Consider the following 14,516-nt stretch of genomic DNA (forward strand, 5'->3'; position numbering starts at 1 on the left):
TATGATGAAAAATTCTATAAATGTACAGTGAATGGGAAAGGATGACGTACAAACAGCAGGATTTCCCCAAAGAACATCTTGAGAAAGAAGTTAAAAATGTACGTGGAAACACAAAGCACAGCATGTAAGAGCTATTATGTAGGACACGGGGCACATTAATCCAGTGGGACTTGGCTTGCTTCTCTGGGAAACAGGTCACAGAAGACTGTGTACAGTCTCCTGTGCTTGAGGACCCAGTGTGCCAGGTAACTCAAGGTGTTTTCCAGCAGGTCTGGGCACAGGGTGGTCTCGAACACACGGATTCACCAGAACAAAGCAACTGCTTCATCAGAAAAAAATATATATATATAGTATTCCGGTAAGTATGGGACTCTCTGGCACATAGCAAGTATTCAATAAATGTTGTGTAATATCATTTTTATTATTAAGAGAGGTCATGTTAGATATTGCGTGTGAAAAACATTTGGTCATCGACAACACTATAATTCTTCCTAATTTTTCCTATATTTGAAACAAAATTTGTGATAGAATTGCTCACAATGTATCCAAATACTCTGATTTTTTCCTTTAAATTTATAATTATTATCATTTTTATTTTAAAGTTATTACTAATTTATTATAAATTTAAAATTAATGTTAACAGATTTTTCTTTATATTTGTTATTAGCAGTATATAAATCATAATTGCATGCCCTTTCGGAGTACAATGTGATGTTCTGATATATGCATACACTGTAGAATGATCAAAGAAACTGCTATATACACATCGTTTCTCTTATCTATCATTTTTTGTGGTGAGACATTTGAAATTTACGCTCCTATTTTGAGATACATATTTGTATTGATTAGTTAGTCCACTATGCACTAGATCTCAAAACCTCTTTTCTCTGTCTATCTAGAACTCTGAGCCCCTTTGATCAACATATGCCCATTCCTTTGCTCCCCACTCTGCAGGCTGTGGTAACTAGCATTCCACTCTCTACTTCTGGGTTCAGTTTGATTAGATTCCACAGCAGTAAGGGGATGTGGCACTTGTCTTACTCTGCCTGGCTCATTCTACTGAGCATAATGGCACCAGAATCATCCACGTGCTCCCAGATGCCAGAGTCTATCGTCTTGTTAAAGCTGAATAGTCTTTCATTTCGTATTTTCTTTATCCACTCATTTTCTCTATATCTAGAACAATTCTATAATCTAAAAACTATCTAATACATATGCAACAGCAAAAATCTTCCCAAGGTCACAATGATTTAAGGATTTTTTGAAACTAACAATTATGATTTTAATTTATATCCCTTTGTTTACCTGATAAAACTGTTAGATGCTCTTTGTGTATAATAAAATATGTGCGTGTGTGCGTGTGTGTGTGTGTGTGTGTGTGTTTCTTTTGAAATCATGTGTTTACTATTCTCTTTGCTTCCTAAGTGTAGTCAGTGGCTCACTGTGGATCACTAGGAATGTATATATGTATGCATGTTCGTTTGTTTGTTCATTCCTTCATTTATGGTTTAGGTATAGGGGGAGTGCACTTACTAGAGAGAGACAGAGAAAAGGAAACTGAGAAATCACCCCTGGGGAAATGGCCACACTGAAACCCCTTCTCCTCCATTTTCTTTTGGGGATTTTGGGCACATGCGCACATGCACCCAGCATCATTTTCAAGTTGTCAGGTCCAGGATTCAAACCACCATCAGTCATGTAGGAACCCAGCACCTTAACCACCATGCCACCTGAAGGCCCTTGAATATTCTTAAAATTTTTAAAGAATTATTTTATTTAACTTTATTTATTATTATCTTAATTTAACCAGATATTTAAGATAATAAATTTATGTTGTTTAAGACAGTGAGTGTGTGGTAAATTGTTACAGAGATTGAGAGAGAAAAGTGAGAAAGTAAGCCACCAGGTCTGGAACTTGAACCAGGGTCGGCCATGTGGGAGTCCAGTGCCCCTAACCACCATGCCACCTGCCGGCCCCGAATATTATTAAATTTACAAAACTTGAACATTCAACATAGCAGCACACTACTGTATCAAGCAGATATAAATGCAACTGCTTACCTTCACGTATTCCAATGTTAACAGATCTTCCATTGTGTTATCCAGTGTTGTAATCAAATAAACTGGCTTCTTATTTACATCTAAAAATAATTTTTTAAATTATTCTGATAGGAAAACTGTTTGTAATATTAGTAATTATACAACTGGAAAATAAAACTTTCCTGTATCTATTCTGCTACTTGGATTCTGCTTTATTCAATACAGGTTCCCTCTTTACTCTTTAAACTCTAAAAATATAATGTTTCCTCGCAATTCCCTTCCCTGCTCTTGCATACAAAACCAAGGATTTATACCAAGGAGAGGAAAATGTACCAATCAGAAAGAAAACTAAAATGGTTTTTAGGAACAGTGAAAAGGCAAGAAGAGAATTCTGTATCTGAATCACAAAAATGGCTGGAAAGAAAAATATTGAAGTCCTTAGAAACCCAGTGGCTGGGAACATAGATTCAGGGTACAATGAGAAAATGTGTTTTTCTGTATAATACTTTAGATTAAAATAAATCCTACTACCTTATAATTAATCTATTATATTACTGCTTTCACTCAAAATCTCCTATACTAGGAAAACTGCAGTAGAAAAGATGTTTTTCTTTAAAAACTACCATCATCAAATTACTTATGTTTGCTAAAAATTAACATCTAGAAACTGAAAGGACTACAAAGTAGTCATATTATTCTTTTTTTTAAAGCCACAAATTCCAAACTCCTCCAAACTTTAAAGTTTATTGGCATATAAACCAGCTTCCCACTGAAATATTAACTGTATTTCTATCTTTAAGAAGGTTTGCACTTTGTTTATACATTTATCCATTAATTAAACTATTTATTATTTACTTCTATGCAATAAACTCTGCTTTTCATTACCTCTGAGAAAAAAGAAGAAATTTTACAGAAATATGTGTAGTGATAATTGTACATCCAGTATTCTGTTGGCAAGAGTTTTCTTATCTTTTGCTCTTAGTAAAACAAAGAAAGATTAAACATAATAATTCTTCTGGATTACCAGTGAACAGTTCAGTTACCTTGGTTTACTTTTCTTTTCAATTACAAAAGCAAACTATTTCTTGATGTAAAAAGTGTAACAGAATAAATCCCAGTATCTGCTACATAAGAGGGTCTTCCTGGCAAGAGGTAAGAGTAACACAGTCTACGATCCTTGAATTCTCAAAGGCTCTAGAATATGGGGCCTGGGGGGATTGCATAAATTACATGCCCTGACAGTTTGGGGCTACACTACTTAATTTGTTCCCTGATTTAAAAATAGGCCAAGGTCAGCCCATGACATAGTGGTTGAGGAAGCTGGACTCAATGTGGCCTACTGCACGTTCTGAGTCTTAGACCCAGAGGCTGGAGACACATGCCAGGTTTCTTTCTGTGTGTGTGTGTGTGTGTGTATGCCCAAAATCACAACAGGAGAGAGAGAGAGGGTAGAGAATTCGGATGGGCAGAAATGCAAAATGGTACAGCCACTTTGGAAGACAGTTTGGCAGTTTATTACATGATTCAGCCATCATGGGGATGGAATCAGCTGAAAACTGATACCCACACATAAACCTCTGCACAGATGAATAGAGCAGCTTTATTTGAATTGCCAAAATGTGAAAGCCACAAAGATATCCTTCACTGGGTGAATGGATAAATAAGTCATGGACATTCAGACAAGGAAATCTTACCAGTTGCTGGAGAAAAATAAATAAATGAGCTATCCAGCCATGAAAAGACATGGAGGTAACTTAAATACCTATTAGTAAGTTAAAGAAGTCAACCTGAAAGGATGCATACTGTATGATTCCAACGATACAACATGCTAGAAAAAGTAAAAAAAAAAAATCTACGGAGACAGTAAAAATAACTCGGTAGTTGCCAGGAATTACAGGGGAGGGAGGGATGAACAGGTAGGGCCCACATGATTTTTAAGGCAGCGAAACTATGCCATACGGCACCATGATGGTGGATACGTTTGTCCAAACACACAGGGTATCTAACAGCAAGAGTGAACCCTAATATAGAGACTTTGGGCCATGATGAAGCACTAGTGCAGGCCCATCCGCTGTAACATATGCATCGCTCTCGTGGAAGATGCTGGTTAGAGGGAGCCTATGCCTGCATGGGTGCAAGGGGCATATGGGAAATTTCTCTGCCTTCTGCTCAGTGTTGCCATCAATCTGAAATTACTCTAAAATATGAGTATCATTTCTTTTTTAGACTCTAATATATTTAAATTAAAACAAAATTTAGTGTTGCATCTAGTCATATATAATATGCTACAAAGGAGTTTAATGAAATTAAACTACTAAATAATTATCTTAATCACTCCCCCAACATTTGCAATTATTCAAGGAAAAATTAAAGGAGTATAAAAGAATAATAGCCTCTTAACTGTCTTACATAGAAAACACACTTATTTTCTTAGGGATCAGGTTTACTATGATCCTATAATACATAAGTTTGTCATAGGCAGAATACTGTCCATCCTCCCAACGAAAGATGACTACGCTCAATATGTGACATCATACGGCCAACGGAACTTTGTGGATGCAATTAAGGTTAGGAGGAGAGTATCCTGGATTACTCAGGTGTGCCCAATCAGTCACCTTTGTTTTTAAGACTGGAAGCAACAGACAGAAGAGGTGGTTAGAGGGATGACATTATGAAGAGGGTCTCATGCCCTGCGCTTGTTGTGAAATACAGGAGGTAGTATGTGCAAGAACCAGGAGAGACCTCTAGATCTAGCCAAGGGCAGCCATCAGCTACCAGGCAGCAAAAAGACAGAGACCTAAACTGTGTGGAACGGAATTTTGGCAACACCAGACTGAAAAAGAAAATGGATCCTTCTCTCAAGCCTCCACAAAGAGGCTCCTGGTGACATTCTGATTTTTGCCCAGAAAAATGTTTATTAGTCTTCTGCCCTAAGAAATGTTAAGATAATAAATTTACATTGTTTAAGACAGTTGAGTGTGTGATAAATTGTTACAGCAGCAACAAGAATCTAACTCCTGGGCTGGCAGGTGGCATGTGGTCAAGGCAGCTGGACTTCCAACTAACCACAGTTTAAGTACCAGAGCTGACAGCTTGCTTTCTCACTTCTCTTCCTCTGTCTCTCTTTGGCCAATTTAAAAAATAAAATAAAATAGTGGCAATAAATAAAGTTAAATAAAATTATTCTAAAAAAGAAACTCTGGGACCAGCAATTAGCGTAATGGCTATGTCACTGGACTTCCACGTAGTCAACCCCGGTTCAAGTCCTGGACCCGGTGGCTTAAAACTCACGTCGGGCGCGTGTGGGTGTGTGCCCAAGATCCCAAGAGGAGAATGGAGGAGAAGGGATTGCTGCGTGGTCATTCCCCCTGGGGGGTGATTTCTCACTTTCTGTCTCTATCTGGCGAGTGCAGGAGCCCTATAGCAAAAACCTCACCTAAAAAAAAAAAAAAAAAAAAAAAAAAAGAAAGTATTCCACATTCAGTTCAGATTTAATTTCAATCAGGACTATTTGATTTTCCTTAATGAAAAAACTTTTCTTCATTCTCTTTTAGTCTACCACTATGGATTGCCAATTACAACATAAAAGTTAAAGACTAATTCATAATGTAACAGTTCTCTGATATTTTACCAGATGTAACAAATCAAAGCACACAAAACTGAAAATATTCTAGCAAGTCGTCAAACAATGAAATTAACCTATTTTAAAAACGCAGATTCTTACCAGAGTACTCTGGGCATTTTAAGCAGAACTCTTTCAAAAAGGCATTTGCTTTCAAATCAAATGTTCTAATTTCAATTCCTGTGCCCAAGCCTAAAAGATCAATCTCTATCACGGGTAGTTCACAATCTCCAACCAGGTGGTAAAACTGGATCAAAACCTGCAGAGGAATTTAAAAAAAAAAAAAAATCAATCACCATATAAAACAACAAAAAAAGTCCATGTGAGGGTGGCTATATATGGATACGGGAGGAAATACATGATATAAAAGATAGATGACGTATATAAAATTTTAGAAAATTTTGTATCCACACATCTCTCTCTCCCCCTCTCACACAGATACATACTATATTATTTTCAAAAAATATATATGAAAGGACTTTGTTCATGAAAAAAAAAAACAAAGTATCAGTTTATTTTGCTACAACAAAAAGTTTGAAATCCATGCATGTTTTTTATTATACCCATTTTCCATGAACTTTTCAAAGACCACCCCCTTGCACTGACTACCTATGATCTATATCATCTAAACCTCTAGTTTGTTCTTTCTTTTATTTTTTTCTAATTTTTTAAAGTTTATTTGTGAAATACACACACACACACCTTTTATAAGGTCTCATCACAATGCAATACACCTTCACCTCCAAAGCTCTATTCAGTCAGGACCATGACACACCCATGAGCACACCTAGCATGTTCAAGCCAACCTGGGACCCAAGCCTGGGGACTTCCTATATGGTTATAGGATCAAGCAGTGGCACCCACCACCTGTATCACTGGGACTGGGCCAAACCCCTAGTTCATGATTAAGGAAGTCAATCTTCCCAAACAGAGGGTGCCATAACACGACATGGTGCTAGGACGGCAGGAGGTAATGGGATGGCAGCACTCGTGGCAGACTGACTGAGACATGTCATGCAAGGCCTCGTGGCTGGGTACAGGAATCTGCATTTTACCCTTCGGGCTATGGAAGACCACTGATGAGTGATGATCCCCTGACCACAGCAAAGCAGTTGTGTACGCAGGAAAACCACGCTGATGGGAGTGTGGACAGACCATGATAAAGCACAGACCATGATGAACCACACAGCGACTCTTGATTTAGTTTAAACAGGATGAAAACAGTAGTGCCTCTCAGCACTAAAACCAGATAAATCATCACTAAATAGTAGAAATAGCAAACAACTTAAACAAACCTTATTAACTTTACTATGGTACTTACCTCCACTACTTCAAACAGCATTTTTAACTCAGTCATATTTTTTACACCATCTCGCTTTTGTAACTTTTTGTGTCGAATACATTTAGCTGAGGATGGAAATTGAAGAGACTCTTCCAAGGGACTACATGGTGCATCATAAAATTCCTCCTCTGAATCTAAATTTCACAGAAGGATGTTTAAGTCAATAATAAAAACAATATAGTAACATCTTTATAATTGTTTGAAATGTGAACATTAAAACTTCTAACTAAAATCTATTTTTAGATGGGCTATAATCACAATAAATAAAACAAATAGAAAAGAATATAGACAGGGCCAATAGGTGGTGTGGAGGTTGAGTGGCTGGATCCCACATGGCAGACTGAACAGTTCAAGTCCTGGAATTAGCAGCTTGAAAATCATGCTGGGCGCAAGTGTGAGAAAACAAAACAAAACAACTAAAAAAAAAAATGCATTCCAAAAAGAGAAAAGAATATAGATACTACTTTTTTCCCAACTACCAGAGGGCAACTGCACCCATGAGAGGGAGGGAGAGGAAAGCAACCCCTAGTGGGGTGTGGTCCCACTGCAATTCTTTCTCCATTGCTCCATCCTGTCAGGATTTGGGGCATGCAGGTAAATACACTTGGTGTGTTTTTCAAGCTGTCAGGACAGGATTCAAACCATGGTTGGTTATGTGAGATATGCTCCCTTTACTAGGCTACAGAGCCAATCTTAAGACACTACTTTTGAATGAGTAACATTCTTGGTGATAAAAAGTATGGAAACTTGCAAAATGTAATCTTTATCTACAACAAGAAAAAAAATTTTAACACATTAAAATCTATTAGTCTGGGGCCAGCAGGTGGTACAGTGGTTAGGGTGCTGGATTCCCATATGGCTGACCAAGTTTGAGTTCCAGACCTGGCAGTTTGCTTTCTCACTTTCTCCCTCTCTCTCCCTCTCCTTCTCCACCCCCACCAACCCCAATCTCTCTGGTGGGTGTGTGTACCCTAGCAAATTTTTAAAAATGATAATAATAATAAATAGAATAATTCTTAAAATTAAATAAAATCTATTGTCCATTTTTAAATTGCTTAAGGAAATTTTACAGCAAACAATGTTAATGATTACATATATCATAAATACTCAAAATAACATGTTAATAAACTCACTGTACCTGGATACTATAACAGGACTTAACTATAAACTCTGCTATAGTAGCAGCAGAGAGCAGGCTTGGAATTTAAATTAAATTGAAATCCAGCACTACTATATATCAAGCACTCACACAATACAGCTATAAGTGAGCATGCATGCATATGGACACCAAGCCAGTCAGCGGCGTTTGCTGGTTGAGGTGGCTGGATCCTACATGGCCAACCACGCAATTCAAGTCTTGGACCCAGCGAAGTGAAAAACACACCAGGCACATGTGCATCCATGCCCAAAATCCCAAAAGGGAGAAGAAATGGAGAAGAAAGGATTGTGGAGTGACTACTCCCCACAAGGGTGCTTTCTCATGTGTCCCCTCCCCTCCCTCCCTCCTTCGCTCCCTCCCTCTCTCTCTCTCTCTCTCTTTCTAGCGAGTGCATGCACCCTTTGGCAAACTTTTTTAAAAAGATCAAAAACTAAAAAATTATTTAACTACTTAGTTAACCATTATAAAAAAAGTTTAAAGAAAACTAAACAATTTGACACATATCCCTAATAACCTAAAATTGAAGATAAAGTAGATATAGCCTCATAAACATCATCTCATTTCTGTTCACCAAACACAAAGGAAAATATTCTCTAGGAAACCAAGGATCAACACTGTTATTTAACATTTAGCAATTTTTGAATTCTTAAAAATAGAGAAATATATTTATTTTCCTTTCCAAAATGGCCATAGAAGAGCAGGTATGGAAATCAGAGTATTTATAACCTTCGACATGCTATACAAATCAATTTCTCCCTTTAACAACAAAAAACGATTACATTAAAAGTTTTTAGCAATTTACTACAATAAAATTCTCCAAAAAACTAAATAGCACATTATAAAGTGCACATCTATCATATAAAGTTTCATGGACTGTCTTAGCTTGCAGACAAAGATAACTAATTTGTTAGTTGCCCTTGGGATTATGGGTTCGATTTTTTTGAGGAGGTGTCAGAGGGCACATCAATTATGTGCACACAAGAGAGAGTGGAGATAGGAGAGAGAGAGTAAGCACCCTTCAGTGGGCATGGTAACACTGCAATCACTTATCTTCCATTCTTCCTTCCCATCAGAATTTTGGACATGCATTATATGAACACATACATATGTATTTTTCTAAAATATGATATTAAAAATGACTGAGCCAGGCAGTAGTAAGCCTGCCAAGTTTATCAAGGCTTCAGGGCCAGGATTTGAACCATGATCAATCATGTGGAATCCTTAACCGTGGGGCTACGGGGCCAGTCTGAGTTCAACTTTTTTATTTATTTATTTTTTTAATAATAATTTTTACTATAGGACACACGTGCTCATCAGAGAGAGACTGGGAGGGAAGGAGAGTGGGATGAGGGGAGAGAAACAGAATGAGAAACCACAACCCAGAGGGCATGCTGCAATCCCTTCTCCTTTGTTCTCCTTTCAGGAATCTGGGCGTGCATGCACACAAGTGCCCAGTGTTTTGTTTTGTTTTGTTTTGTTTTGTTTTGTTTTGAGAGATTTTCGCTATAGGGCGTGTGCACTCGCCAGACAGACAGAGAGAGACAGAGAGACAGAAAGCGAGAAATCACCCCCCCCAGGGGGGATGGTCACGCCGCAATCCCTTCTCCTCCATTCTCCTCTCAGGATCTTGGACACGCACGCACACGCGCCCGGAGTGAGTTTTAAGCCACCGGGTCCGGGAAGGGAACAGCGGTCAACTACGTGGGAATCCAGCGACATAGCCATTACGCTAACTGCTGGTTCCCACCCAGTGTGTTTTTTAAGCCACAGGATACAGGATTCAAACTAATCAGCTGGCCACTTTCACCAAACTACCACCTGGCCTAAATTCAACTTTTATATACCAAAAAAATTCCACTGCAAAAGCAACTTTAAGAAACATCCAAACTGGGATGGACCAGCAGAGGATGTAATGGCTAAGTCACTGGACTCCTACATAGTCAAAAGCGGTTTGAGTCCTGGACCTGATGGCTTAAAATCACACCAGGCACATGTGTGTGCATGCCCAAGAACCCAAGAGGGGACTGGAGGAGAAGGAATTCAGCATGACCATCCCCCCAAGGGGGGGTGTGATTTCTCGCTTTCTGTCTCGCTGTCTCTCTCTGTCTCTCCAGCAAGTGTACATGCTCTATAGCAAAAATATCTCTAAGAAAAGAGAGAGAAACATCTAATTTTTTTTTTTAAATAACAGTATGTGCTACTGCCTGAATTCTTCTATATGACTTTAGGAGATTAAAATATGCCACTCAAAACATCTATTTGTGGTATAAGGGCTATACTGAGTTGACAATTTTGAGAAACAACATACAATGAAGAAGCTCTAAAGACAGCATATATTTCACTTCTGTAAGGGAAATTAACATTTATAAAGGAAATAACCTTTGTAAAAGTCCCTCTCATTCTGCGCCAGGAAAAATAACTGTTAATCTACAATATCCTTATCAAAGGAGAAGACGCTTCCATAAACCTATAAAATAAACCTCACCCTGTTTAATCATATTTTTTCTGGTAACCTTCCCACAACTTGCCTCTATGTACCCCAAGTCGAGGCTCCAAACCCCGTTTTTCCTTTAAACCAAAATTAGTACATAAACCAAAGTGCTAATCATCCCTTTAAGTTACTCACCCTTGAAGCTTCTCCCATTTACACATAAGAGATAAACATTAATAAATTGGTTTGTTTTCTCTTGTTGGTTAATCTGTCTTTTACAGCAGAGCCCCAGGAGAGAATCAAGTGGTTAAAAGGAAAAGATACTTTCCCTCCAAACATGGTCATTTGAGAAAAATATACCTCAAAATGAAAATTATTCTAATATATTTTAATAAGAAAAAAACTCCATAAGCAGTTTCATGTTACCGTCTTCAGAAACAGACTGAAGTTCCAAGAGAGGAATTATTTTCTGTGAAATCTGTGCTGTTCCCAAAGTAGCAGTTGAAATCTGAAAGGAAAAGTAACTCACTATTAATTAACACAAAGATTTTAACCAAAGTTCTCAGACAATTTTCAACAAAAAGCCACTTGAGTTGAATTAACTAAGAAGGCATTAGGCCTCAATTAGAAAAATTATAAAGTATAGATTTAAAGATGGGTTTTTATTATAACTTTAAGGCTAGATATTGTGAAACAAGAAAAACAAGATGTTCTTTTGTTCAAAATGGAGCCAAGAGGCCATTAGAAAAACTGAGCTCGGACACACAGAAGTTGAAGGCCTTGAAATTTATAATCCAAACACAATGATCCTTTGGTGCTGGGCCTCTAGGATAAGACACCTGAAATAGTTCAAGATGTTACCAAGATCACTGGACATTTTATTTTATGAACTTCCTTACTGCTGAAATAGAATCCTCCTGTTACTCTTCCTTCCTTTAGTCTACTAGCTATAACCTTCTAAATGTTTATATTTCTTAGCAGTTACAAGAACGTGTGCCAGATGGTCTCCACAGTTTGCTTAAGAATAAGCAAAGTGACGCCAAATGGCCATAAGGTCATCTTGCTCCTTATCACAGAATTCAGCCAAGCAATGCTGCATAACACCTTGGTACAGCTTTTTGACCAGCGTAAAGCCTTAACCAACACCCTCTCCCTTCTCAACTTCTTTTTTTTTTTTCTTTAGGTTTTTGTCACAGGGTGTGTACTTCCCAGAGCGACAGAGACAGAGAGAGAGAAATCGCTCTCCAGAAAAGGATAGCCATGCCACAATCCTTTCTCCTCCATTATCCTCTCAGAATTTTGATCACACACACACACACACACACACACACACACAGTGTGCCCACAGTGTTTTTTTTTTCAAGCACCAGATTCAAGACTAGAACCATGGTTGGCCAAGCGGGAATCCAACACCTTAACAACCAAGCTACCAGCTGTCCCCCAACCTGATTTTGTCTTTGAAAATCATCCTGAAATCTTTAAGACTTACATATTATGTAATATGAACAAGTGTACATATTCAGGGGCCCTTGTAGGCAATCATTCTCATCCTTTGTTCACATAAACTCTTATTTTATTTACTTTTACCTCAGCATCTCTCTAGCCAATATAAGGGGACTTCAAAAAATTTGTGGAGGGCCAGCAGTGTTATGGCAGCTAACGCACTGGATCCCACGTGATCGACTCTGGGGTTCGAGTCATGCATTTGGCAGCTTAAGAAACATGCCAGGTGCATGTGTGCATGCCCAAAAATCCCAAAAAGAGAATGAAGGAAGGATTACAGTATAGCCATTCCCCGTGGAGGGGGTCATTTCTTATTTTTATTCTCTCTCTTTTTCCCTCTCCAGTGAGTGCACATGCCCTAGAGCAAGAATCAAAAGAAAATTTAGTGAAAAAAATGGAATGAAATGCAAGTATATTGGGAGCAGCAGATAGCATAATGGTTATATTACTGGACTCCCATGTAGTCAACCACAATTCAAGTCCTGGATCCAGTGGCTTAAAGCTCATGCTAAGCCCATGTGGATGCGTGCCCAAAATCCCAAGAGGAGAATGGAGGAGAAAGGATTGAGGTATGGCCATCTGCCCCACTCAAGGGGTGATTTCTCGCTTTCTGTCTCTCTGACAACCACACATGCCCTCTCTTTAAAAAAAAAAAAAAAGTACAAGTATATTTTGGTTCAAAAATTTTTTAACCTATGCATAGACTTTTTTTTTGGGGGGGGGGATTGCTAAAGGGCATGTGCACTTGCCAGAGAGACAGAGAGACAGAAAGCGAGAAATCACCCCCCAGGGGGATGGTCATGCTGCAATCCCTTCTCCTCTGTTCTCCTCTCGGGATCTTGGGCACGCATGCACACGCGCCCGGCGTTTGTTTAAGCTACTGGGTCCGGGACTCGAACCACGGTCGGCTACATGGGAGTCCAGCAACAGCCATTATGCCAACTGCTGGTCCCACATAGCTCTTTTATAACACCTTTTCCATGAACTTTTGAAGATCCCCTCATACAAATTGTAAAATGGTTATAATTTCCTTCATGATAAGCTTTAAGTAGGAAGAGATCTTAGATACCTTTTAACTCAACATCTTGCTAAATAAGAAAACCATCTCCAGGACATCCAAGAGAAACAATTGCAAGCCCAATAATTAAAGTCTTTAGAGTTGGAAGCTAACAGTTTCATTTTATATTTTTAAAGAGAGACTTTTTTGTGATGGGACATGTACACTTGCTAGAGACAGAGAGTCAGTAAGAAATCTCCCCCTGCCCCAACAGGGATGACCATGCCACAATCCCTTCTCCTCCATTCTCTTCTCGGGATTATGGGCACATATATACATGCACCTGGTGTGAGTGTCAAGTCACCAGGTCCAGGACTCAAACCCTGGTCAGCCATGTGGGAGTCTATGCCTTAACCATAACGCCACCTGCTGGCTCCTCTCTTTTCTTTTTTTAAAGATATCTCAGCAAACTTGCCTTTTTATTGTTTTGGGAAATATAGCATAAATAAAATACAACGTAGTTTAAAAATGTTTTTAAAAACAGCTGTTGAGATTCAGAAAACTGTATCCCAAAGTGAAGGCGTGAGAAGCAAAATTTCTTTCTGACCTTCTCTTATTCTCCTATCTCTTGGCCCTCATTCTCCCCCAAGACAGGCCATAGAAACTAGAGGTCCACTTTAAGACAGGTCATAGTAGCCAGAACCTCCTTTCCCCTAAAGCCAACCATAAAGCCTAAAAATATTACTCTTACCTACCTCTCTACTTCCTATCCTGTTATGGTGTAACAGCTAATCATAAAGAAATTTCTTGCTCCATATCCAGTAAAAAAATGCTTCCAAAGACAGGCTAAGAAGAATCTGAACAGACACCCCTTGCTGGGTTTCCTCCCTCAGTATTTTATTATGAGGCCCTTTTTGTCCAAACTTATAGTGACATGACTGTACTTGATTCACCAAACCCAAATACAAAAATAGATAGTTTGGGGCCCGCAGGTGGTGTGTTGGTTAAGGCACTGGACTCCCAGGAGGCCTACCATGGGTCAAGTCCCAGACCTCACGGCTTGCTTTTTCACTTTCCCTCTCTCTCTGATGAGTGTACATGCCCTATAGCAAATCAAATAATGATAATGTTAATAATAATAATAAATAAATAACTCTTTTTTAAAAAACGGACAGTTCTCTCTGTGTTCTTTAGTCTTCAATCTGAAGGATCATGTATCACATAAACTATGATCAAATAACCCTGTTAAACATTTTTTTATTCACCTGTCTTTTATTGGAGGAGTTTTTGCCAGGATCCTTTATGATTTCTTTTTCTGCACTTAAACATCTCTGAATCCTCTACCAGTGCCAAAAAACAAAATGTTATCCTACCCTGATCCCCACACACATCACGTGTTCATCACGTGTTCCTCCTCCTTCA

At 38.5% G+C, this 14,516-nt stretch overlaps 1 protein-coding gene across 3 annotated transcripts in view; it reads right to left on the minus strand.

The window, feature by feature from the left end:
- VPS13A (vacuolar protein sorting 13 homolog A) overlaps positions 1 to 14,516 on the minus strand; it is a gene marked incomplete at its 5' end in the record, with an annotated part of 243,652 nt that overhangs the window by 156,152 nt on the left and 72,984 nt on the right. For all 3 annotated transcript variants that reach the window (XM_014586627.2, XM_014586628.2, XM_014586629.2), the window contains 4 exon segments: positions 2,062 to 2,141; positions 5,765 to 5,921; positions 6,984 to 7,138; positions 11,021 to 11,102. In XM_014586627.2, the coding sequence (XP_014442113.1) occupies positions 2,062 to 2,141; positions 5,765 to 5,921; positions 6,984 to 7,138; positions 11,021 to 11,102 (474 nt within the window).

This window comes from Tupaia chinensis, unplaced genomic scaffold (assembly GCF_000334495.1).
Source record: "Tupaia chinensis unplaced genomic scaffold, TupChi_1.0 Scaffold000147_1, whole genome shotgun sequence".
Taxonomy (NCBI): Eukaryota; Metazoa; Chordata; class Mammalia; order Scandentia; family Tupaiidae; genus Tupaia; species Tupaia belangeri.